We start from the raw sequence: 26,219 nt of genomic DNA, 5'->3' as shown, positions 1-26,219 counted from the left end.
GCAGGCGATTATGGCCAATGACGCTGACATTGTCGCAGGAGTTCATTTTTATCAAAATGCTGTGACAAAATCGACCTTCAGTTGTTGATATTAGGACTTTTACTGAGGCTGTTTATTTTCATTAAAACAGGGCGGGGACCACTTGTTAACAAGTGACTCTTTATGAAGTCAGACAGGGACCAGAATTCATGAAGGAAAATTTTTTTTTCTCCCGTCTCAATTGACCCATTAGAGCCTGCGTCATCAAAACAAACGGCAGCCATACTGGAGGGAGACCGGAATCGTCTGCTGCGCATGAACAAGCCATGTCTGTAGTTCAGTTTTCGTTTTCTGTATTTTTTTTCATATTTAACCGAGCAAAATGATGAATTACTGCAGGGTATTTGATCGAGAGAAGGTAACTTACTTTACAAGCGTTCACAGACTGCCTGCAGTGGTAAAAATCCATGGTGAAGGAACTAAAACCATAAACGGAGGAGAGACGGCGAGGTGGCTTTGAATCAAGACTCTTCGGAAAAGTAAAGGATAAAACTAATTTATTTAATAGCAAAGAATGAAGAGCCAACTGTGCAGATTTACCATAAAAGAAAAAACAGTAGAACACCAAAGACCTAGGTGTGTACGTTTGGGGCGCACGTATATATTTAAAGTAGTGCCCAAAAAGTGTGGATGGAGAGTGTGTTAATTTGTTAAAACGTGTGGAAATACCCAGGCAGGGTTTCGACTTTTATAATGAAGACTCACCTATTGCCGTGGGTGTAATTTGTTATCAGTTACGGTGCCCTCTAGATTTTATCGGCTGTCACCTACCTCTTTTATACCTGGTTAGCATTATTCCCAATTAGTGTCAAGGCTATATTTGTACTGTACACAGCTGAGCTGGGCCAATTAAATCAATTACCTGTATGAAGTGTATTTGGAATGAGGTGGCTTAATTTTCGATTTGGTGTAGTGATAAGAGTAATTTTATTTTGCAAGTAAATTCTACCTCAGGTGTAATTGACATATAACTTTAATAACCTCATGAAATAATTTTGCACTTTCCTCTGTAAAAATGTTAAATTCTGCTCCTTTCAACTGTAATGTTGTAAGTTATAATATGAATAAAAATCACTATTGTTATCTTTCTATTAATTTAGATTTACATGTAGGAAATTGATCAGGCATTTCCCACCAAGCCACACTGATTGGGTGCAAGTAAATTATTATTAAAAAAAAAAAAAAAAAAAAAAAAAAAAACGGAAGCTTTTGATGACAGGTACAAAAGGCAGCTAGATGACACACAAGGTAGAAGCAGCAAAAAATATTCCTAGATCTCTGTGACCAGCTGAGGAGACAGGATCTGAACATCAGGAGAGTGAAATCCAGTGCATGACAGGAGTTAATTAATTGAAGCAACACTCAGAACTCAGCATTTCATGTTCACTTTTATTCATACAAAATGTGCACTTTTCCTATATGTTTAAGCAAATGGTTGCAGAAATCAATTCATGAACTGAATTATTATTTTACATTGGACATCATCAATACATGATTGTGAAAAATGCCTTGCTTCTGTGAATGACTGAATAATAATAAAATCCTAACAATGTTGCTTATATGAATGGTTGCATTCATGGTGAATATTAAACTCTCTCAAACAACAGTCTCGTTACATGTACTTTCTAATGAACCAAAATGAAGTACAAGAATGCTGAAATAATTTAAAAAGTTGATGATGGTATAGAGCAAATGTTCTGCATACTTTACTTCTGTACTGTATAAACAATAGTATCTGAAAATCCCCAATATAGTTAGGCTTTACATTAAAAAAAGAGAACAACAAATACCTGATATTGCAGTTTTAAAGTAAATTTAAGATACATGAATTTTGTTCACTGAATACCTAGCAAAATATTCTCAATGCAAATGGTATATAAAATTTTATAAAATCAGTTTGATACAATACTTTTTATGACAGTAGATGTATTTTGAAAACTTATTTACAACACAACTCACCAGCTTTATTTTGATAGAAAGGACACGTCTTTTTCATCATTGACATAGTTTCTATTGCTCCATTGATATCAAGTGTATAGTCCTATGGCAAATTCCCATTCTCTAAGTCCCACTTAAACTGAGGTTTGAGGATATTTGTAGTGCCTAACAAATGCTTCTGTGAATGACTGAACTAATAATAAAATGCTAACAATGCTGCTTATATGAATGAACAACAGTCTTGTTACATGTACTTTCTAATGAACCAATATGAAGTACAAGAATGCTGAAATAATTTCTGACAGCTTCACGATGTAAAGATAAGTCATAACTAACAGCAATATTTCATGTCATAAGACAATCATACATTCTTCCTTGAATCCACAAGGGTTTATCCTAATGATCAGCTCAAATTTTTTTATATCTATCCTTTATGAAAACAGTTGCTTCTATTTATGGTTAAACTTATGATTACACATTAAACTCTCTCAAACTATAACTGTTATTACCCAATGAACAAGAAAAATGAAGTACAAGATAACTGAACTATCTTCTGACAACACGATGTTGGGTAAGTAGCATTTAGTAGGATTTCACGTTTTTAGACTGTCTTGAGTTCATATCGGTCGATTCCGCTGATCAGCTGAAGCCTCAGCTTGTATATATCCTTTTCCCTTTGGTGTCCTTGATCGTGATATGAAGTTTACTTTATTTTATTTGGTTTACCTATATTTACGCTACTATTCCCCGTCGTTCATTCCCTCCAGCATGGCCGCGGGACTAGTGTTACGGAGCAAATATGACGTCACTGTAATCGGTTAATTGTCATACACCTTTTGTTGTTCCCTTGTGAGTGAGAGTTATATAGTGAATAACAGGAAATATTACTACATACTTACACTGGAAGAACAGGAAATGGTTCTGTTAATATCATTATTTGAAAAGTTTTCACAAAACATTAATTTTTCAAGTCTATGAAAATTTAAATTCACCAGTAAAAGTCCCCCCACTATACACACACACACAAGTTAACTAAAACCCTGAGAAATGATGCAGTTTTTATGTCAATCAATGGTTTCAATAAAAAATTAGTTTTAAATAATATGAAAAATTCATCAGCAGCCCAGTCTGATGGGATGACTAAGGTTGAGTAACATTGGTCACTATAGAAACAGTATTAAAACTGAGGACAAACTTTGTGGCATGGTGCATTTTCATTTTTCATTCTAAATGTCTTTTTTTTCTTGTGCTTCAAAACAACAAAACACAGTGCTTAGTTATAAACTGCCAAGCATCCTTTATCCATCTTTTTCTATATCATATCCAATTAACATAAAAGTAACTTGAGGAAGACAAGTTCTTTGTCTGCTTGTGCAATTACAGCCACTTCATGGTTCAGTGATGGTGATTTGTCACGCAATGTTGTCTGCCAGACGCCATGGTGGCCATTGTGTTAGTTGTGACAGGTAAACATTGTGCTGGATGTGACAGTAGACAATGTAGTCAGGATCATCTCTGAATGTTCATTGCACCAATAGTGATACTGAGCACAGAAACAATAGATTAGTTCTGATATTTAATTTAAAAAAAAAGTTTGTACTCTGATTCTTCCAACAATCTGACACATCAACTTACTACAACATGAAATAACAGTCATTTTACAGCTCACAGGATATCACACTGAAAACCAGGATGATCTTTTTGGTCTAAGGTGTGTGTGTGGGGGGGGGGGGGGGGGGGGGGGGAGAATTTGTCTTGGCTTCAGAATCACATGTAGTAGTTCTAATCAAACCTTTTTGCAGAGAAGTGAAGAAGGATGAATGGAAGCCGTTTACTTATAAAACCTGATCACCTCATCAAGATGCTTATTTGAGGTCTGCCTAGCACATTATTTCTGAACATGACATTAACAAAAAGAAATAAACCAACATTAACCACCTGATGTCTTCTATGAACAGTTTATTAAAATAAATGACATGTACAAAATCCTACTAGGTCTGTCCTTCCACATGTGACACACAACATTTAGAATGTGGAAGTTGTAATAATGACAGCAAAGGGTGGTTGCCAGGACAACCTATGTCTACATACACCATGCTCTTCTCTGCACACTGATTATTAACAACAAAAATGGTGTAATAATAATAATATTAATAATATTAATAATAATTATAACAATATAAGAGGCATGCTATATCTCATGCTAAACTGGAAGCAGTTTGACAAAAGGAAAATCCTTGGAACATAAATATCATTTGTTCAATGCTAACATTGTAGCAAAGTTGTGATGATTATCTAATATTGAAGATCTTTTTGGTTTATTTTAAAAGTGTTACATCCACAATACAGTTACACTGAATTTCAACTGAAATAATATATTCTTCCATTAAGCATTAATAGAAAAAGAATCAAACTAAACTACAAGAAATCTTTCAAACAAATTTTCATCACAATTATTGACTGATACACGTATTTAGGCAGTTGATTTTATTAGACACTGACTCTGAAATCTGAATCTAATAATGAATACCTTTAAATTCACCATAACTGAAATGAGAATAGCTAGAAGGCTATAAAACAGTTTTGTACAACAAGCAAAAAGAAGTATGTTCTTTTAATGAATTGAAAATTCCTTGCACCTCTATTAAAATCTACAGAAAATATTGAGCAAAAAAATAAATTCTATTTCAAAATCACTTGTTCCATTTATAATACTATTAGTTAACTTAATGATAAATCACAAAGTATAAAAATTATAATATGCAACTTTACCCTTCAACTGATGAATTAATTACTTAATTAATATAATAATTCTTCAGCTGCAAGTAAGAATTTACTGCAAATAAAGTAAAATGCACTTTGCAAATTCATCTTTAAGGAACACATGTTATGTCTAAATTGTACAGGCACAACTTCATCTTATCTAAGATACTGGCTAATAGGAACATACCTATAAGTAATACTTCTTCAGTTATATAAGCACAACTTTTTATTTTCTATAAGATTATAAAAAGAAATAAAACAACCAGTTACAAGGAAGCGACTTCGTTAAACTTACAAGGAAGGAAAAATTCTTTTTCTGACCTTAATTGCTTATATCAATCTCAACCAATCCAACACTCTGTAAAACTTGCCATCATATCATGAGAACATGGATGTAGACGAAATGAAGTTCCTGCTAAAGATATTTTCAGTTCTCCACCAAGAAATTGTAGCCATCTTATCATAAAAAAATGTAACTCTTACACTTTTTTCTTTACCACAGAACTGGGACATCACCATGTATCATTCCACCCAGTTTGTAGTATTTATTGTGGTAGTTAACTGTGTTCTGACTATCAGAATGGTTCATATTGCACCCTGTCTAGTATTATCAATTAACACATCATTATTGTCTGGTATACACCTTAACAAGTGAGTATTTTAAGAGGCTTAAGCAAGTGTCTGTACATAAAAACTAAACATTCTTTGCCTTTGAATACAATACATACTGACCAATCTGATGTCATGTTTTTGATCTCAAAAAGGACAACTAAGTTTTACGGTTTCATTAAACTTCAATTATTACATAATAAACAAAATGCCTTCTTTACCAAAAACAATTAAATTATTACATTATAGCACAAGATGTCTTTCTTTCTCATTGTCATGATTTCCTTCAAATGCAAGACTTCAAAATGTTTGTATGTTGACAAGCTGTCATGGTCTCTGAACGGTGCTCACCATTCACTTCTGAACTATTCTCTCTCAAAGTCTGACATGATTGTAAATCACTTCTATATAAGACATTAATTATGTTTTCACTTGTATATACCATAATATTACTATTTATATAAAGTTATGCTCACATCTACAACACTGAATTTTTTATTTCAAGATTGCTCTGCAATATAATCAAAAGGGACTATTTTCAAGACATAAGTTTAGAAAAGAAATAAAATGAGAAGAAATACAACTGTTTTGATGCACATGATTATTCAATGTTATACAAAATGTTTCAGAGAAAATAATAATTTAAGTAAATGAAACAGTACAACATCTATGAATGAACGAAATTTTGCAAGACGCTTTGTAAATTCCTGAAATACTTCCAACACAACTTAAAGGAAATATAGAAATTCTAAACAAGACATTTGGAAAAATGGATCTTCCCGTAATCAGGAGGGGGTGTAGAGTTGAGAAAATCTGCTGGTGGTTTAAAAAATCTAATCTGCAGTGTGCATTTTCCTTATGAGATTTCAAAGAAAAAATTTACATTCTATGAAGAGAAGTTCTCTAAACTTGAAAGTAGAAAATCTTTATCAATGCAGCTCTCCAAGTCAGCAGTCTTCCACAGGCTGGGGCTGATGTGACAGAAGTAGTGTCAGACTTTGACTGCTTGTGCTTACAGATTTTGACAGAGCCAATAATTGACTGCTTTAGGGAAGATCAAATCTTTCAAACCTGTTTAACACTTGTTATCTTGATCAACTGACGTTTCTACCATCACCAAAAGATGGCAGCAGAAGCAGGTCACAAGCCAGGCCAGCTCCAGTGGTTTCTGGCTTATTTCCTATAAGCAGGGCTCTTTGCTCATAGTTATATAAAAACACTTTGACAGAAACAATTCTGTATAATATAATTGAATGCAGCCTGTTAGTATGAAAACTGTGAAACAGACATGGAGAAACCTGCAGATTTCTTCCAGACCTTCAGTACATTCAAAAAAATTTCCCCATGTCTGTGTGAACGATTCTGCACAATGTTTTTTAGGAATTAAAAATAACGTCTGCCATTCTTAATTTGTCACTGCTTCAGTGAGATATAATAGAATCCACCATACTTCAGAATTTACTGCAGCTGAAAAGGCCATTTAATTACTCAATAGCAGGTTAATTCCAGTTATCGCAGCGAACAGCATTCCAAGTCAAATCACGGGTTCGAATCACCCAGTTTAAATTATCAACAGTCTTCCAGAATGCCCAGAAAGCTGTCTTAATCGAACCAAAAACAGGCTCGCTGATTTAATCATTCCCCACTGACCTCTTGTCAAAGAGCGCCTCCTGGTGGGTAATGAGTAATTCCATGACTTCGCGCTCGTACTTAACGGCTGTGAGGCTGGCCAGGGGATCGCTATCTGGGGAACGCAGAAGAGTTGGTGCAAATACTGTCGCCAGGTTTTCAGGCCCCATCATGTTGACACTCTTCTTCTCTGTCACCCTGGAGAAAATGGTCAGACATTTGATTAGTTTTACACTAATGACTGAATTACATGAAATTTTTGGGCTAATTTGTGGAGTGTCGGTTTTCTTTTTCTTCAAATCTTATCCATATACTGTTTTAACATGATAGGTAGTGAATCTACATTACACTGAAATTCACAAGGTTTGCTACCCAAATATATATGACTGTCTTTTAAATAATTGCCTTTTTTAAATATTTTTTATTCATTACAAAGTTGAAACGATTGTTGAAAATCTGGGCAACAACTACATTATACTGTTTAAAAAATGTTAAATGAAGTTTTGACTGGAAAAGATTTTTTATAAACAAAAAATAGCAATTTACTTCAAGAAGTCCCCCCCCCTCCTCCTTTCTTTTCCCCTAAGATGTTCAAACTTCATCACTATGATGTCAATTAGTCAATTTCAGCTTTAAGTTAGTCCTGATGAAAACACATTCTTTTTAAGTCAGTTAAAGATCAGATACCAATGCCATACTGGTAAATGTCTTACTTCTGCAAGTGTTTCATCAAGAACTTGAGAGTGTGGTAATGTGATGGAGGGAGGAGGTTCACGGCACATTTCACCATCTGAAGTCTCTCGCTGGCTGAAATACCCTCCTTCTCTGAAATATGGCATAGGAAGATTGATTAATTCATCTGATAGGACACTGCATTCAGTTTCACTGAATTTCATAAAATTAGCTTCTATCTCAAGGAGCTAAACTTAATAAAACTCTGAGGGAAAGGAAGAGGTCTCTTAGTTCCAATACTTACTGACTGCCTCCAAAAACTTTGGATATGTCTCAAATGTTAACAGTGGGATAGGAAGAAGCCGGAAATACAGCTTCAACACACTCCCTATAGTATTGATGTCATCATATTTTTTTGAACTGATATCTGCATTTTCAACATCTGGAAAAATATGGTTATATCACTGATCAATAGAAAATTGTGTTTATATTGGTTTTCTGAAAATACATACTATAGGTATTTACAATCTTAATGATTTCACATTTCAAAATGAGTACAAAATTCACTGAAATTCATTGAAGTTTGATTAGGAATGATCACTTCAGAGGTTGTGACTACTGCAACACTCTATGAAGACTATTAATACTCTCCAATAACAAAACAACAGTGAATTAAAAGTAACAAAATAGTCATTGAACTTTTACACAAAATGTGAGCCTCCTTGACAGCACTCAGAGAATTATTTTTTGTGAAATGGCGTATAAAAATGTTGTCTGCTTTGACGAGGAAAACCACAAAAATTGCATAAAAACAAAAAACAAAAGTACATATCTAATGCTCCATTGGAAAACTTGGCTTCAAAACCAATTGTTGGTGCCAAGAAAGTTGAACACATGATAAAACAAATGTTGAGAGTGCCAGAAACCACATCTCTTGAACCAACCTTTATCAAAGGCCATCTTGATAGCCTCCACATCGTCATGGAAACCAGCCACCCTGTACAGACCTTCTGCTGATAAACCTGCAATTGGAAGAGTCTTGGAGTAAAATTGAACATCCATGGAAAAATAGTGACATGTGCTAGGTCAATGGTCCAGTTGCAGCATGCTCAAATTCCCGTTCAAATATATGTCGTGTTTAGACCAAAGCCGTGGGAAAATACTTCCACAAGATGAATGGCGATATGACTGTGGCGATACATGCTTTTTTTTTGGTTTAGGGATGTTTTTTGGTGAAATGTACTTTCTTTGAGTATGCATAACAAATAATACACTGCCACACTCTTGCAATATATACCTTGAAACTCTCTTGCAAGTCACTCAAGTGTGTAATTTCACACTGAATCACAAATCTGAACGCATAAGATAGGATAGCCCAATGTCCCACTCAAAAAGGTGGAAATACGGGATGCCCCACTCCAAAGGCGGGATTAAGGGACATCCTACTCTATGTCAGACACCAGTGAGCCCTTGTGAGACTTAAGGTCAGCAAGTTACCCTCTCTTAATGACGTTAATATTTCAGCATACCTCTATTTTCAATCTCCTTGATACATCTTTCTACCACCACAGGTACATGTCTCTGATGCGTCTTCACCAGCGTGGTTAGATCAGTACCAAACACACGCTTTACGTACTTCACATCAGGCAGACAGTCATGGGGGACCTTCTCTGAACACTTTTTGTGGGCTTGAAAACCACAATCTAAAGAGGAAAGATTAAAATATTCAAAACTGCTGGAAATCTGAACAAAAGAAATCATAGCAACCATTATACTTAATTTATGTCATTTTCTCTTGTAAAACATTAGTCAGTTCAATGTCTGTCAATTTACTAATTGGTTAAAGTTCTATTGAATCTTTTAGCTATTCATCTATCTATTTCTTCATTTGTTTGCTTGTTTTTGTCCTTCAATTTTTAACTTTTTAGTATCATCAGACATGAGCCTAGGTTTCAAAAAAAAAAAAAAAAAAAAACCCTGAACATTTATCATGGGACGCAACACCTAACCAGCCGCAGGTCCGGGGACCGCCTTAGAATTGAAATAAAAAATGTGGAAAAAACTCATGTCTCATCATGCAGAGCCTCCCCCCCCCCCATGCCTACCCTGACACTTGACGCCCTGGGCTATCAACCCCCACAGAAAGTTGGCGCAGAAATCACACCAATGAGGGCCTTTGAAATTATGCGTCTGAAATGATGAAAGATAATTGCATGATTATATAAAACTGAGTCCGTCCTACGAAATGATTAGCACATGTTCTGTTTCATATTGTATATATGTATTTCATTTGGTTTCTATTATTCAAATAGAATAATTAAAAATTGTTTTATTAACAGTTACAATCAGATCCTCTGACACAGATAAAAGCACAAGTACTATTAGTATTTGTATTATAAACTCGACCACGTCCTCAGGAAATAGCAATTCAACTCCTCTTAGAACTATTTCCCTTGACAATTTCCATGCTCAGTCTATAACTGTATAATATATCAGCAATTATATCTACTAGTAAAGCTTTTGGGTGATAAAATTAATACAGAATTGTAAATATCTTCAAAGTTCTGAGATATTTTATATATGTATGGACAACAAAAAGTCTTGAGTTTTGTAGCAGTTAGTATTCAAAAGGCTCACCTTGAATACATGTGGTTTTTCATACTGTTTCACCTGGTCAGATGTAGGCACAGCGTCTACGCTGTCAGTCCCCAGCTGAAAGATAATGAAGGCAAAATACACTTTGAGACAATTTTTATCAGTTGGTGACAACAATACTAAATAAATGTAACATTGGAAATCCAAAATCAGTGAATCACAGCAGAACTGATTCATATTGATACATTGGGACCCTTGATATTTCAACATTTTTGCAAACAAATGCTGCATCTGCACACGCAGCATCAGATGAAAAGTGCACCAGCTCAATACTAAGTGATTTATTTTGCACAACTTGATCATCAAAACCCAGATTTTTTTTTTTTTGCATTCAGTAACACTGTAACACTGGTAATGCATTAACTTTGAAACAAGGACAAAATAAAATCCAACACTGAAATCCAGAATCACTCTTGTACTTACTGTGGATATTTCCTGTGTTACAGCATTAGCTTGTGCCGTCTCGTTTACTAATCTGCGCTTCACGTGATTACGACTCCGTGTCGCCTGCGCTCTCTGTTTCTTTGCCGTGTTATATGCTAAGTATGGCGACTCCTCATAATTTGAGTGACTTGAGAGTGCTGCGATGTAGTCAGCAGCTTTAGATTCCAAATAAAAAGTTATAAGTCCATCTGCGACCAAGTCATTTATGTTGTCAAATCTCTTCTCTCCAACATAATGTTGTCCATCATAATAAAGCTTGAAGTTTTTGGTATTTGACTCAAATCTGCAAAACATTCAAAAGTGGTAATCAATAACAGCGTGGAATAAGAATACTCCAGTTCTTTAGTTGAGAATTATCCAGAGCACAGTCCTTACTGTCTTGTATGACAGAATGAAGCTGGCACCTGCGCCACTGCAAACAACACAGGATCTATCTGAAGTCTGTTGAGCTATCAACTGTACAGCACAAGCCAACGCCTTAGTTACTGTCTGTCTCTGAAGACATAAAGTGCACACAATACTATCAATGTAAACCCCTATCAGTGTTACAGCTTCACCCTGAGTGTGTATCTCCACAGTTATACATACGTATACTGTTCACAATCATATCAGTGTATGTGTTCATTACATGTGTTTTATGGGGCTTACAACACTGTCAGACAGAGGAGGAGGAAGGGGGGGGGGGGGGGGGAAGAGGCAGGCAGAAAAAGCAAAAATACCCTTCTTAACATTATTTTACCACAGAAACTATAGTCAGTTAGCTGAATTTTTTACATATATTTCCAAATACATATTATCCTTTTTACTTCTCTGTTTTATTTTGAATATGTAGGAAAGATTTCCCCTACCCAACCTACTAAATCACCCTGTCTGTGCCTCTATTCTTATATTAAGGCTGTGTTCACATCAAGTCTAACTTAAACCTTAAACTGACCAACTGAGATCACAAGCTAGGCTACTTTAATGCTTAATATGGAATTCATCAGTCTTATATTTGGTGTGTGTGCATGTGTGTTTGTGTGTGTCTGTGAGAGCGTGTGTGATATCTTGGGATATCTATAATATAAGTCCTACAACATCAACAACCTAGTTAATTCACAATATTGAAATTTTAAGAACAGGCCTCTAGTTTTCAGACTGAAAAACAGAAAAATGACACCAGTTTCCTATCTGTCCATACACCCCTTACTGTGTATTATCACAGGAGAGAAAGCTGAAGTCCTGACATAATCTCAACAATAGAACCTGACCCAAGATGGCAGACAACAATTATTCATTATGATAATAAACTTGAGCCCCATCTTATCTCAAGGTCTGGTGGCAGTATCTGGTATGTATCTAGACTGGCATTTATAGACAAAATGTTAAATACTTTCTACGGAAAGTTAAGAAATAATATACATATATAATACGTTTTTTATCCTTTTCTTCATATCTATTATTGATAATTAAAGCTCAATGTCTTTATTTAGACAAAATGTACTAGCTTAAAAAATATTGTAATGTTGTAATAATATAGAATGGACACTCCAGCAAACTTTTTTAGACAAATATTAAATTTTTCTAAAGAAAAGTTAACAAAAATAAACAACATTGTATGCTACCTGATGGCCAGTGTGTAGGTGCCAGGGGCGCGCTGACTCTCGCGGACCAGGTAGCAGCCATCACAGTGTAGCAACCTGTCCGTGTCTTCACGTGATATCGCACCATGAAACCTGCACACAGAGATGAGGAGGGCATTTATAACAGTGAGAAAATTATACATGAGAGAGAGAGAGAGAGAGAGAGAGAGAGAGAGAGAGAGAGAATCATTTTTTCTAAAACAGATTATTTAGGCATTTATTTTACCAAAAATTAAATTTTTTAAGAAATAATTTACTGAAACAACTTATTACAGCAGCTAAGAAGTGGTTTAGAAGGTCACCTTATATTAATTTACTGAGAAAAATGATTAAGCATTTAAGTGAGAGAACATCATTACGTCTGTAATCACTCAGACACAAGTAAACTTACTCTGGTCCATAGAAAGAAGGTCTGTTTGGAAGCTAAAAATGAAGGATAAATATTTAGATTTTACACTTAGTGCTGTTACAGTATTTAACTTTTCACAAAATGGGAATAAATAAGTTCAAATTCCTCTCCACTTTTGTCTGCCATTAACCCCCCACCCCCCAAAAATGAAATAACTGAATTTGAAAAAAAAAAATGAATAATGACATGAAATAAAAGATCTCTATCAGAAATCTTGAATGGAAAGTGGAAGGGGTCTGATCTAGGGGAGGAAGTGTGGATCTTCCAACAACTGCTCTTCCCCCCTCCTTCCATTCAGCCCTACTTCAGATAAGATAACATGAAATATTGATCTGTCTTCAGTTACTACAGCTGGAAAATCAATCATCCACAGCTGGCTTAATGTGGGGGAAATCCACAAACCTCATCATGTGCACTTTGTGTTAACAACACACAAACACACACTTGATATGGTTTAATGGTGGCTTGACACAACTCAAATATTATTTTGATAAATATATGACCGTCCATGGAAAACACAGATCAATAAAAGACTCTACAATCTAAACTGACACTTTGTGTTATAACAGGGTTGACGTGTATTAATTCATGTCTGAAATAATATTAATAATGTTACCATCTTCATGTGAATGCATGAGTTTATAATACAGGCATGTACAGTGTGGCTTCACAAGTGCTACAGTGTATTCACTACATGCTGGTTCTATTGTCTAGTAAGATGAGGAAATTTGTACAATTGTCTGTCTGTTTGTCTGTCTGTCAGTCGGTCTGTCAGAATCCCCTCAGAATAGGAACAGAAAAAATAAGATACAATTTACTTATTGTTAACAAAATAGAAGGGATTAAGAAAGATGGAAGAGAGAAGGAGAAAATTTTAATGTACGAAAAGTTCTGGTTGGAAAAAAAAAAACAGGAAATCGTTGGAATACATCTTTATCCCTGAAGCAGATCCTGTGGCAGCATTTTCTATGCTTCACTTCTCCTGTAAAGTGACATGAAAAAAATGCTGATCTTGGCTCCAACTTGTAACAGGATTTTATTACTCCATTATGTCTTGAGAAAGAGTCTGACATACACAGAGAAGTCAAAAAGAGAAGCATGCAGTAACCTCTTTCCCACTCATGAAATCTAAAAAGTCTACATCTGTAACATCACCTTTCCATTGCAGTTTATGTACTTTCAAAGTAGACGTGACTACATGCAGTTTTTAACATAAAACTAGAAAGCCAATTCAACGTCAGGTACGTAGGACAACAGTTTGAAAAGGTTGACTTCCCATGATTTGAAATGTTCTAAGACTTATTGAGATGGTGCTTGCTAAGCTAAATCATTACACTGACCATGTAATCTGGATTTCTGGTGATGTCATTTAGCCTAATTTATCTATAAGTTAGACCTGGTGAGAATGCACCAGCAGGTCAGAAGGTCGTACTCTAGAATATCTTCCTGAATGCCGGTGCGTAATTAAATGAAGAGAATCAATGAAAAGTCTGCTGCATTGAAACTCATTGATTATTTAATGTCAAATCTAATTTGTGGAAATGGAACCCTCACAGGGAAGTGCCGGGTTAGTGGGGAACTTGTTACATTGAAATCTTTTTTTATGATATAGCCCTGTTGCTTTGAAAATTCTGAAATATATCTCAAAAATTTTATGCACCTTCATTATCATAAGTAATACTTAGGCCCTATTCCCATAGACAAAGGGACTCTCGCTGAATGCTAATTGATTAACATATCTGACATTAAGTAGAGTACAAAAAAGCTGGTGATATCACAAGTACATTGGAAACAAAAGAAGGTGTGTCATTCAGTTTAATTCATTGCACACAGTCTCCACAGAGTTGGATAGTTCTACATAGACCAAAGATGTCTACAGGAATAGGGTCTTATAATAAATTTCTGAATAAATCTATCATTACTGCCACTATATCGATCAGCTCCCCCCCCCCCCCCCCCCCCCCCCCCCCCCCCCCCCCCCCCCCCCACACACACACACACACATCATTCTATCTCTATATTCATAATACCCTGATCATAGAAACAGGAGATTTATCACTCTGGGGATAACCCCACTTTCTCCTAATGGCAAAATCAGTGACACCAGCAAAGGTTACAGTCTTTTGTACCCAAATGGAGTTGGTATAACCAGAAAAGCATTCCCATATCTGCTGATATACAAAGGTCAGGTTCAGCTGCATTTCCAGTACACTTGTGGAGGCTTAACTTAGTTCAAACTACCTCTGACGGCTGTATGGCTATGACTAGACCACCAAGGGGTCATATCTAATCCTTCTGTGCCCCCCCCCCTTCTATAATGCTCTAGAATAATGTTTATGAATGCAGTGTTGTAAAGGTTTTTTTTTTACTTGAAAAAATTCTGCCTTAAATAACTCAGCTCTATATTTCACAGATGTTAATTTCCACGCACTTTGCAATCAGTAAAAGGAAATCATTACAAAGTTTGAAAGGTTGCATTCAAAACTGCTTTAACTTAACTGAAAATATTTTTAATTACATCAGGAGGCAACTACTACAGAAAAAGACTTTTGTTACTCCTTAAAAGATAACCCTCACATGTTAAACATTTTAGCTGATATGATGACAGCATTTAGACCCCATTCCCAGAGATTAGGGAACGAAAGTTAATCCCCCCCCTTACAGCTTGAAGTAGGTGGGACAGACATTTAAGCCGGATTATCTGACAGTAAGCTAGTGAGACTCCCCATGGGGATAGATCGATCTAAAATCTATGGGAATGCGCCCTTTTAAGTTTAAGTTCGTCCTGGTGGAAATACCACCCAATCTGACCACTGGCTAAATATGATATCCACAGTGGTCTCCAGACTTTGGGCAAACACAAGTCTTTCCACTGGAAATCTATAGCTCTGCTTGGTCTCTGTCAGCTATAAATATTCAGCTCATTTAAAAGTTTAAGAGACAAGTGAATGCTCAAAATGGAGAGAGAATGTGGAGAAGGGATCACATCTGTGTCATCATCATTTTTATCTTTTTTTTTATCAAATTAATCATTTTGGCTGAATTCAATGGCAAACTGAAATCCTACCCTCACATTTTACATCATTTTATTGCCAGGTGTTATTTGAAGTTTTTTTTTTTTTTTTTGAAAATATAAGAGCGTGATAGTAATCCCACCCATGCCAACTGTCATCTGATAGACAGAATCTAATTTCCCCCTTAGTTGTAATCCACACTTCCCCAGCTCTGTTAATGAACTTATCACTGGCAGTCGGGTGAAATGTGATTATCATCTGATAATCCACAAAAGATGCCTGACTTTAAGGACAAGACGACAGATGTTCATATTACATAAAGGCAGTGAACTAAATATAAATGAAAATCAAATATTGAGAATGATTCAGCTACATTTCAAGCACTGTCATAAGACTTGTGCTGAGACCATATTCTGTAGACATTAATAATTTGAAATATTTCATCAAACAACCATTCTATCAGCTATCACATACTACAAAAATAGAAATCTGAAAGAACAACTTTTGCAGTTTCACAATACCTTAGCAATGTTAAAGGAAGGAATAGTATGATAAATATGAGTTGAATCACAATATAAACAAGACAAAAAAGTGATACAATAGGAGTTTTGTGACAAATGTGTTCAAAAACTTTTCAGCCAGTGCTTTCAATGGATAAAACTGAAAGTGACATTTTCAATTAACCTTCTCAAGAAAAATAATTGGTAGCTCTGCCTTGGTTCATTTCAAGGCCTTTTTATAGTAATTCTTTTTTACCATCAATGTACAGTCTCTCTCTCTCTCTCTCTCTCTCTCACACACACACACACACACACACACACACACACACACACACACACACACACACACACACACACACACACATACATTTTTCAGTGAAAACACAGCTTTGTTCCTTCTACCACAGGACAACTAAGAAGTCAGGTAAAAGAAAGCACAGGTGATAAATGACTACAGAACTTCCTATTCCATGAGGTCAAATATGAGCCAGAAATTTTCCCTGACCCAGTTTTACTTCCAAGTTTATGTGTTCTATCTTTCCTTTTTAGTTGTGTTCAGACTAAGTCAGACTGGAATTACATGACATCACCAATGGATAAATTCATTATTCTTTTAAAATTGGGGATTTTTTAAGTCTCACGCACTGTGGCAGCTCCTTTTAAGGGTTCATTTCATCGTTTGATGTTAGCTTCTTGGTTTCATATCTAAATCAATCCTGTAAAGAACACTGCCAAAATATGGTAAAAAAAGTCTGAAACTCTAACCTTAAAATAGTAATCACTAACTTGGTAAACACATTAAGGAGACCAAAACAAGACCCTGCCCACTAAAAATCTGGACAACATTATTGTTTTCAATCATGTTACCATGGCAACTTCTATGTTTTCAGTTCAAACTGAGTGACGGTAACAGCTACGTGTACATGTACACAGGTTTATAATGGTAAGATTTCAGTGCCACTGTGGACAGCAAAACTGGCGCTAGTGTACAGCAAAAGGCAGTTATGGTAAATTAACCAATTCAGAATTTCTTTAAAATTCATTCCTTCTTCTCTTGCTCCAAATAAAATAATCTTTTTAAAAAACACCTCTCTAATATGCTTAACTTGCATCTTATATCACACATATAATAAAAACTAATTTAATCGATTTCTTTTGAAATAGACTATATACAAGACTGAAATAACAGTTTTTCTATGTATCAAAGGAGGGCCATGGGAAGGCTAAAATTGATATTTACCATGTTTTTACTCTCAACAGTTGAAGTTTAATCAACAAAAATAAGTTAATAAATAAATATAAGAATAACTTGACTATAAAATCATACTTCACCCACCTGCCTCTGGCATACCACACACACTGGCTGTGGAGCTTGCTGCTGAAGTTGATATACTGAAACAAGAGACACAGGAGACATTAGAGTGACATCTGACACTGGTGACACAGCTGACAGGAGACACTGACTAACAGACAGAACGGGGTCACCCCTCATCTTCTCCTGATATGTACCAAGACTGGGGAGTTTTTGGACTGTTGTAGTGAAATATATATATCAGTCTGTTGCCTCAAAATATCTTCTTTCAGATGAATTGCCAAACTGTTGTGCAATAAACGTGATGTGATTGTCTGTAATATTAGCTGTATATTGCTTGAACTGATCCTGGGCTCTTCAATGCACTGTTCACGTTACAGTCTACAGTAAAGTGCTTCAATTCTCTGTGCAATTAAGTTAATTATTCCCTCATGAAATGCTGTAAATCCAATGGATTTGTCTGGTCTGTCTGCTTTTTTTTTCTCTCTCTTTTTTTAGTAGCTTATATTACTTCATGGTCAATAAATTCATATATGATGCCGAGACAACAAAATAGCTAATTATTCTCTAGTGAATTTCTGTGTTCTGTGATAAATGCCTTTATGCTGCTCTGTTGTCAGACTTTCAGTCTAATTTTAGGTAACAGAATTCATGTACTAATACAAAGCCAAACCATATAGAGTAAATAATTCTCCAGTTAAATTCTGTGACACAAGTACTTTCTTTGTGATCTGTCAGTGTTTTTCAGCGAGTCAAATTCATCAATAAAATCACTTCTTCAGTACATCAGCATTCCAGTCTTCCTGAAGCACTGGTCCATGATGACAATTAATTATTGAAATTCAGAAAATTAGTTCATATCATCAGTTGAGTAGTTTGAGCTGATTACGATGTCATCACAGATAATGTCCAGGTTGAAAATACCTCTAATCACACGACCACCACAAGTGACATGCTTCATCACAAGGTAACAAATGAGTTCTGATTTCTAATCAAGTCACTAAATATATCCAACTCAGAGCTTGAAATCCCTGTTCATTATCATCACAAGTTGAAACTGAAATGACGGTTATTAGTAATTAGGACCTAATTATAATCAAGCCCAGATTTGCTTGGTGACTATTCAGTGTCACATGGACAGTTTCGTGTATCGTACCCATGACAAATAATCAGTTGTCACACACACTTCCTGAGAGTCAGAAACAGAAAATCACCTACTGTACTTCATGGCTTTAAACAAAATGTGTTATTACTTTTATTTGCTTATTTTTATTTCCTGTGTATTTCCTATGTGACTCTCAGGCAACTAACATGCAAATATCTGTCAGTATCAGCTGAATTCAACTAAAGAAAGGGGTACGACAGGGTTGTGTTCTGTCACCAAATTTATTCAACTTTTCTTCTGTGGATGGCACCCAGTGATGGTGATGAAGTTTGTTAGTTCCCAAAGTAAAAATGAAATTTGAAATGTTATTCCACTGTTCCAAGTTACATCATGATATCTTGTGTATGGAATTTTAAAATCAAAACCTCACAAATTATAAGTCACGGATATCTTATAGGAATCAGGAAGTGCTTGTGAAAACTATATTTATTGAAAAGAAATGAAAGTTCTTTAAAAAACTACTTATAAAACTTTTAGACTTCCACTTCCTGGTCTAAAAATTTTTATATGGTTAAGAAGCACAGCTCAGGTGCTGTGGGAAAATAGAATGTAACAAATATCCCCTGCTCATTAATCAGCTGGTTTTCTGATCACATGATCACATCACATGACTGAATAACGCCAGACTTCACTACAACTGAACTGCATGAATTGGGCAAAAAACAAAAAAAATATAGGCCCCCTATATTTGGGCCATTATGTCTTTTTTCTCTCTTGTCTTCCTCTGCATCTAACATTGAAACTGGAGAGGTGATATCTGTTGATGTGGGGGGGGGGGGGGGGGGGGGGGGGGGGGGGAGAGAGAAAAACTTTGGATTAAAAGTCATCAGTTACTGTTTTAATAATTAGAGCTCTATCACTGATAAGAATCTAATATGCACAAAACTGGGTCTGAGTCAAACTAACCATATAATCACATACTGTACTAGCACAGGAGAGAGAACATTTACAGAAGAACTTTAACACTGGTCAAACTATCCACATAATAAACAAGTACTAGTAATGGAGAGAACACTTACAATAGGACTTCCACACTGGCAGCCTCTCCTCACCTGAAACCATAAATAAAAGGACTTAATATCAAATGTTAAAATACCCAACTTTTTAAAGGACCTGTTCAGAACAAGTTAATTCGAGGACTAACAGATCCGTGGATCAAATATGGCGCAACCCACTTGAAAGCGTGCCAAGACTTAATTGTTCTGCCCCTGCAGGGACGGCAGACATGGCAGGCGGGGAGTCCATTGTCAAATGCACGCCATATTTAATCCCCGGATCTGTTAGTCCCTGGATCAACTTGGTTGTGTACACAGCCTACAACAGAAGCTGTCAATTTCAATATAGAGAAATCTGTGTTTCTTTATAAACTAATCACATATTTACTACTGACAGTATTTTTCAGCAAGTCCAGTCTTTCAATCAGATCACTACATCCCAGCCTTACTGCAGCACTGGGCTATTACAGAGGTCTTGTCTTGAGGGGTGTGATGGGGTGGGGGGGGGGGGGTGTACTTACCCATCTTGATGATCACAAATTAACAGGAGATACAGTGAGAAGAGGTCACCACACAGCCCAGCTGCCGGCTAATTCAAGGTGACCATCTGGAGAGTTTCACAAAATTCCCGGAAGTTTCTAAAAGAGAACAAGAAAGACAGATGAAATAAAACTCAGAGATTATGGCAGTGATTTTTCAATCCATAGTATTGACATTGTTGGATACATAAGTCAGTGGGGACTAAGGTCACATTCAGAACAGATGATCCGCAGACTAACTGAGCACTATTTCATGAAGAGATAAAAGGCAGCCCTATCATGTCTGTGATAATCTAAATTATTTCCTTCTATTTATTAATCAAAATGGATAAGCATTAAGTCAGAAACACACTGGTGACAGTAACCACATGCATAAAATTAACGGTACATGTTGAAATTGCTGATGATATTCAATGTTAACAAGGGTGTATAAGGCTTGTTATGTTCCTATCACAAAGCTCTAATTTGACAATATTACAATACTTGAACTTAAAGGGATAATAACTCTTCGTTTCGGCCAAAAAATGAATTTTCCTGGAGTAAACAACAATTTTCCCATACTCACCAATGGTTAATGAATCCATTTTTACATTCAAAGTTAGTCCCCGGTTTTTTTCTAAAAAGTTTGGTTTTTTGTTAAAATCTCTTAAGAGATTTTAACAGAGTATAACCATCAATGGAGGTCACATGGTCTAAAGAAAAGCTCAGATATCAGAATAATAGCTATAACTGCCGTTTTTGTGGTAAAACAGAATATATTATATTTCTATGAGTTATTCACAATGTTTTTATTGTGAAATATAGATCTCATACGAAGAGTTATTATCCCTTTAATATTGGGCGCTCTATTAAGAGAACGGCATTAAATTCATTTTTAATTATCACCCTTCATTTTTAATTATCACCCATGAAACCAAAGTAACATGATGCATACCAAAGGAAGTAACAATGGCGTTGTTCTTTATGGTGAATGTTATCATTAATGACAGTATGACATTATTGACAAACTGAGTCTGTTTCTTATTTTAGACAATACATTGACTTATGAATACGTACTTTAAGAAAGAAAATATCTCCAAGAAACATAAAAAAAATATCAAGTAAGCCTTGTTTTTCGTCTTTACTTTACTTACCTTACGTTTATGACATCCCCTGCAAAATTAAAACTGAAAATGCACAGGGAACAAATCAATCAGGATGAAGATGGCTGAGAATACTCTCCAATCCCACTTCCTGCTAGTCTCGAACCCAAACTTCCGCCAAGCCTCGATCCCCAAAATTGCGTCAGTTGCGCCGCCATCACAACGACCTTGAGAGTGTCACAGTGTTTTATGCAATCCCTGCCCCGTCTCCAGAAAATATATCTGCTGTGCCAAAGCCATCCATTTGGGTTCATCTCTATCAGGTTGGTATTGAATATGTGATCCTTAGATATTGATTTTCAGACAGTTAGCCTTGCACCGGATTTGGAGTGGAGTGTTTTGGCCCACCAAGTGAGGCGGGACCAGTAGATTGCGGTTTGGTAATCCGACCTAGATCTGACACGTTCACCATCTACCCCCAGTCTTCTCAGCTACAGGTCAGTACACATGTAAGTACTGGTTTCTGTGAAATGTTTCGGTAATTTATGCAAATAAATATGTCGTTTTTATGTATTGCTTGGCTGAGAATGGTAAGTCTTGCCATTTTTCATGATAAATTTCAATTTCAGCCAACATATTGATGTCGATGTCGAAGATTCTCTCCTCCTTATAACCTGTATACAATCTCTCTCTCTCTCTCTCTCTCTCTCTCTCTCTCTCTCATCTTCTTTCTTTAGAGTCGGTAAAACCAGGGCCCAACACCTGTTTACAAAATTCAAAGAGATATCTCCTTTGAAGAGTACAGCAGCTCAGACATTGTACCAAACACAGTCGATCTTTATGAATGCATTAAAATTTTTCAGCTTAAAAAAAAAAACAATTGAAATTATTATGTCTTTATGTTTGTTTTTACACCTCTCTTGTGTCATGCATGCTTATTTCTTTCATTATTTCAGGTGTTTACAGTTCAGAAGTGAAACAGTTTTGTGTGGAATCTGGTGATGTCCTATGGCTTGTATTTTGTGACATGTGAAGACTGTCCCAGAGATATAGGCTGCTGTAGAAAGAAATTATTACTAGGTTTTGTCAGTGGCAGTCATGGCTTTGGTTGGTTGTAAAAGTGCTCAACTTCACAGAAGATTACTGCTAGGAAGGGCATTTATAGATGGCGCCAGTGTCAGTCAGCAGAGACATGTTCACCTCAGTGGTAGCGACCAGGCCAGATGTCATTATAAAACTCTGGGAGTATCTAGAACTGCTACACCAGCACAGGTGAAAGCAGCGTATTATAAAAATTCTAAAAAATATCATCCAGACTTGAATAAATCCAGGGACGCACAGAGATTATTCACTGAGATCAATTCTGCTTATGAAGTCCTTGGCAACCCAATAAAGAAAAAGGAATATGATAAAACTCTGGCCTACCAGAGCACTTTCCCAGGCCAATCACAGCAGGCCTCACCAAGAAATCACCAAACTGCAGGGGGCGCCACCTTCCATGGCCCTTCCAATAGAGGGCGCAGAACCAGGGGACCCACTCCTATCTACAGAAGTGGTAAAGACATCTCATATGAGGAGTACAGACGTATCTGGCACCAGGTGAAGTTTGGGGGAGAGGAGTATGACAGGATGAGAGAGGGGCATCACACCAATGACACAAAGTACAAACGGGGGCAAAACATGGAACAGGATCCCTTTCAGAAGAGGGCTGAAGAGCAGAGAAAGACGGGGGTGGTCGTTCGTGTGCTGGTTTTTATCACTTTTCTTATTCTTATATTCCAAATACACATCGTGACCAAACATAAGAGAAGGATTATAAGACACGATGAGAAACACATGATTCGCCGCAGACGAGAGAAAACCAAGGAAGTTGAACCTGTCATCCATATTTAGGTCAAGGTCATTCTGTATTTTAAGATCTGAAGAGGTCTGTTGCCTCTTGCATTGTCTGTTGTCATCTTTATAATGTTCAAGTAACATATGGAAATATTGCTCAATATTTTCAATAGGAGAGAATTAGAAATATTACAGATACTGTATTTAATTATTTATAATAAATATTTATTATTAGTTCTTAAATTATTGAAATTATTCATTCCTATTGAGTGGCAGCAAAAAGCACCCCAAATGCTTCCAAAAAATAAAGATGTAATGATTCCAAAATTTTGTACTGCAAAGATTGATAATTTTTCCCTATTGAAAACATCAAGTCATTACCATAATTCTGCTAAGATCAATAATTTAAAGAAATTGAAGAAAGTGACTTTTATCCTTCAGACTGAATTGAATTCTGTTATAAATTATCAAATGTTAAATAATTGAATTACGTGTATTAGAAAATCCCCAAGATAATTGTGTACAGCTGTTGCAGTCAGGAAATTAACATTTGGAAGTATACTTGCTAACACCAGAGAACATTTTGTTTTAAATCACTGATATGATAACTAAAAAAATTGACTTGTCTGTTTCACATCATTGGTGTTTTTATTATTTTCTTTACAGGTCACTATATTAAGGCAGGGTCCCAGGAGAAGAATGGTAAGAAGATAACAGAGCACCTCCTTTCTGTGGCTCAAAGCAGTGTTAGTATCTTCATCACTGTCCAGGAGTGTGAAGGGATGATGTGTATGAATCAAATTGACACTGGAGAAATATTTGACATAGTAAATAGTTGTCCTGGACATGGCTATACAGTGTCAATGTGGACAGATAGCCACCTCCAAACTGTTACAAATGAAATGGAAGACATTTGTGAGTGGAGTCTGGAGTTGTCCTCCATGGCGTTCTCTGTCTCTAGGCGTGCCGAGGTGTGGGAAGGATCACTACTCCACCCTCGGCGTCCCCAGAGACGCCACCCCCGACCAGGTCAAAGCTGCCTACTTCAAACTGTCCAAAATATATCATCCAGATTTGAATAAATCCCCTAACGCCCAGGAGAAATTTACTGAGATTAGCGCTGCGTATGAGGTGATCGGGAGTCCTCTGCAGAGACAGGAGTATGACAAGACCCTGAGACTGTATACAGCCACAGCTAGACCTTACTATAGAACACAGGCAGGGAGCAGGCCCTCTAGTCAAACTGGGCCTGATTGGTGGACTGGGCACAGTCAAAGGTCAAGGTCAAACAACGACCCACATAATTCCAACTCAAGATACAGAACAGCGTATCGGCCTTCTGGTAACAACTTCAAGCGTTACGGGCATCAGTACTACGAACCACATGATATAGATTATGATGAACTCTGGAGAAGAATTCAAAACAAACGCAAAAAGACTCAAGATGGTCATGTGAGATATGATGAAAAATTTAAATTCAGTAGAAAGCAACAAGTAGAGGATAGTATAAACCAGCTAGCTTTGCCTTTCTTCTCACTCTGTTTTATGTTATTTCTAATCTGTGCAACCATGACACTCCGAATGGTGGTAGCCAAGTCTATGGACCCGAACAAATATATAAGTGTCCATGATTTGCGTAACACAAAAGTGGGGAAAGATATTAAATATGTAAATATCGGTGATGTACGGAAAAGAAAAGTCAAGGAATAACCCCGTGCCCTGTTCCATATACCTGGCTGATTTTCTTGTAGTTCAAAAGCCTCCAAACAGATGGGACTTGTTTATGGATGATCCAGTGTGTTGTAGTGATATTGGCAGTATTTTAAATTAATTTAATAAAATTTCAAAAATGCCTTCCATTTCTCTCACTGATTTATTCATACATTAATTTACACATAACAAGAAATTCATTCACTGTGTTCGCACTACAGGCAGTTCAACTTTCAATAGTTTGAAAATTCAGTTTTCTTTAAATAGTCTGTTTGAGAGGTTGAGGTTTTGTTCAGCATTTGCTTGTTTATTTTGTAATTGCTTATCTACACTAAGTGAAAGAGGAGAGGGGCAGGCTTCAGAGATTATCAAACAGTGTGTGCAGGGATGTGATTTTTCCGACTGTTGGCTGGTTTTCAACTTTCTGGGAGCCGAGTGTTATTTTTGAGATCGTTTAGATATGCAGTAAAAACTACAGGGAGGAGGGGGGTGCTTAGGTCTGAACCCAAGACTTGTACACTAAATGTTAGCCTTATCCCTGCATATTGGGAGTTTTTTTTTTGTTTTTTTTTTAATGAAGGTTGAACGTCTCGTGACAAGCAATCATTTCTCTGTGTAAACAATTTGGATGGAGAGAAGTCACTTCCTAAAATGTGTACGATATTAAACAAAATCTGAAATAAAAACAAGACAATTAGCTGAACCGAATATAAAATTTTGCCGCTAGGTTTTTTTTTTTTTCAAGACAGGACATGAACGTTCGTATTGTCATTACTGAAGACTTGATACTGACAGTAACGTGTGAGGGAAGGCAGTGATTCCTATCACAATTGTATATACAGCCTGACTATACCATACAGACTTGAGTATAGACACGGGGCAGTCATGGCAAGGAGTTCCAACACCATGGTCATGGTTAGTTCCTAATCCCATTCATTAAAATCGACAAGATTTGATTTTAACATTTCCGAATTGATTACAGAAGCAAAGGTGGACGCTCTGCGAACAGTCGTCCAACCCCCCCTCCCCCCCTTCTCCTCAAAGAAGAAAGTCCACGTCTTTGGTTGTGCTGAAGCAGATCTTCTCTAACACAATCGCCTCTAACGCTTTCTACGGGTTTTGAACGTTGCGTAGATAAGATTAGGCCCTACTAACCACCCTGAGCTTCAGAGATAACTTGACACTAACCTCTTCACTATAGCCTATCTTCATCGTGTCAAGTTACCTCTGACCACATTCGATTGCTCCCGCCGCCCGCCAATCAAATTTAAATCCCGCACTCAATG

The 26,219-nt window shown here is 36.4% G+C and overlaps 2 protein-coding genes and 1 long non-coding RNA gene across 10 annotated transcripts; 2 read left to right on the top strand and 1 right to left on the bottom strand.

The window, feature by feature from the left end:
* The first annotated feature begins 214 nt into the window (after positions 1–214).
* On the top strand, positions 215–1,643 carry LOC147760572 (uncharacterized). The gene is made up of 2 exons (XR_015335396.1): positions 215–615; positions 1,140–1,643. It is a non-coding gene; the product is annotated as an uncharacterized LOC147760572 (long non-coding RNA).
* A 2,276-nt stretch (positions 1,644–3,919) lies between these two features.
* Positions 3,920–21,599, bottom strand: LOC106162612 (N-chimaerin). 3 transcript variants are annotated; one of them, XM_013539939.2, is made up of 14 exons: positions 21,439–21,599; positions 20,288–20,404; positions 19,791–19,823; positions 17,631–17,686; positions 12,763–12,794; positions 12,354–12,464; positions 10,729–11,032; positions 10,288–10,362; positions 9,756–9,840; positions 9,180–9,353; positions 8,595–8,672; positions 7,955–8,092; positions 7,692–7,803; positions 3,920–7,176 (listed from the first exon to the last, which is right to left on the bottom strand). In XM_013539939.2, the coding sequence occupies exons 2-14, from the start codon at positions 20,289–20,291 to the stop codon at positions 6,981–6,983; spliced, it is 1,398 nt and encodes a 465-aa protein (XP_013395393.2). In that variant the 5' UTR covers positions 20,292–20,404; positions 21,439–21,599; the 3' UTR covers positions 3,920–6,980. The 3 variants fall into 3 exon arrangements, 2 of the variants coding, with proteins under 2 accessions (XP_013395393.2, XP_086873381.1); XR_015335430.1 differs by lacking the exons at positions 20,288–20,404; positions 21,439–21,599 and having other exon boundaries at positions 3,920–6,791; positions 6,928–7,176; positions 19,791–19,833; XM_087017255.1 differs by lacking the exons at positions 20,288–20,404; positions 21,439–21,599 and having other exon boundaries at positions 19,791–19,833.
* On the top strand, positions 21,570–25,080 carry LOC106162615 (uncharacterized). 6 transcript variants are annotated; one of them, XM_013539944.2, is made up of 3 exons: positions 21,579–21,710; positions 22,344–23,280; positions 23,890–24,074. In XM_013539944.2, the coding sequence occupies exon 2, from the start codon at positions 22,486–22,488 to the stop codon at positions 23,278–23,280; it is 795 nt and encodes a 264-aa protein (XP_013395398.1). In that variant the 5' UTR covers positions 21,579–21,710; positions 22,344–22,485; the 3' UTR covers positions 23,890–24,074. The 6 variants fall into 6 exon arrangements, with proteins under 6 accessions (XP_013395402.2, XP_013395398.1, XP_013395401.1 ...); XM_013539947.2 differs by having other exon boundaries at positions 22,344–23,286; XM_013539951.3 differs by having other exon boundaries at positions 22,344–23,314.
* The last annotated feature ends 1,139 nt before the right edge of the window (positions 25,081–26,219 follow it).

Source organism: Lingula anatina, chromosome 7, assembly GCF_051362555.1.
Source record: "Lingula anatina isolate TDL-2025a chromosome 7, LinAna3.0, whole genome shotgun sequence".
Classification (NCBI taxonomy): Eukaryota; Metazoa; Brachiopoda; class Lingulata; order Lingulida; family Lingulidae; genus Lingula; species Lingula anatina.
This window is presented reverse-complemented; position numbering and strand designations above follow the sequence as displayed.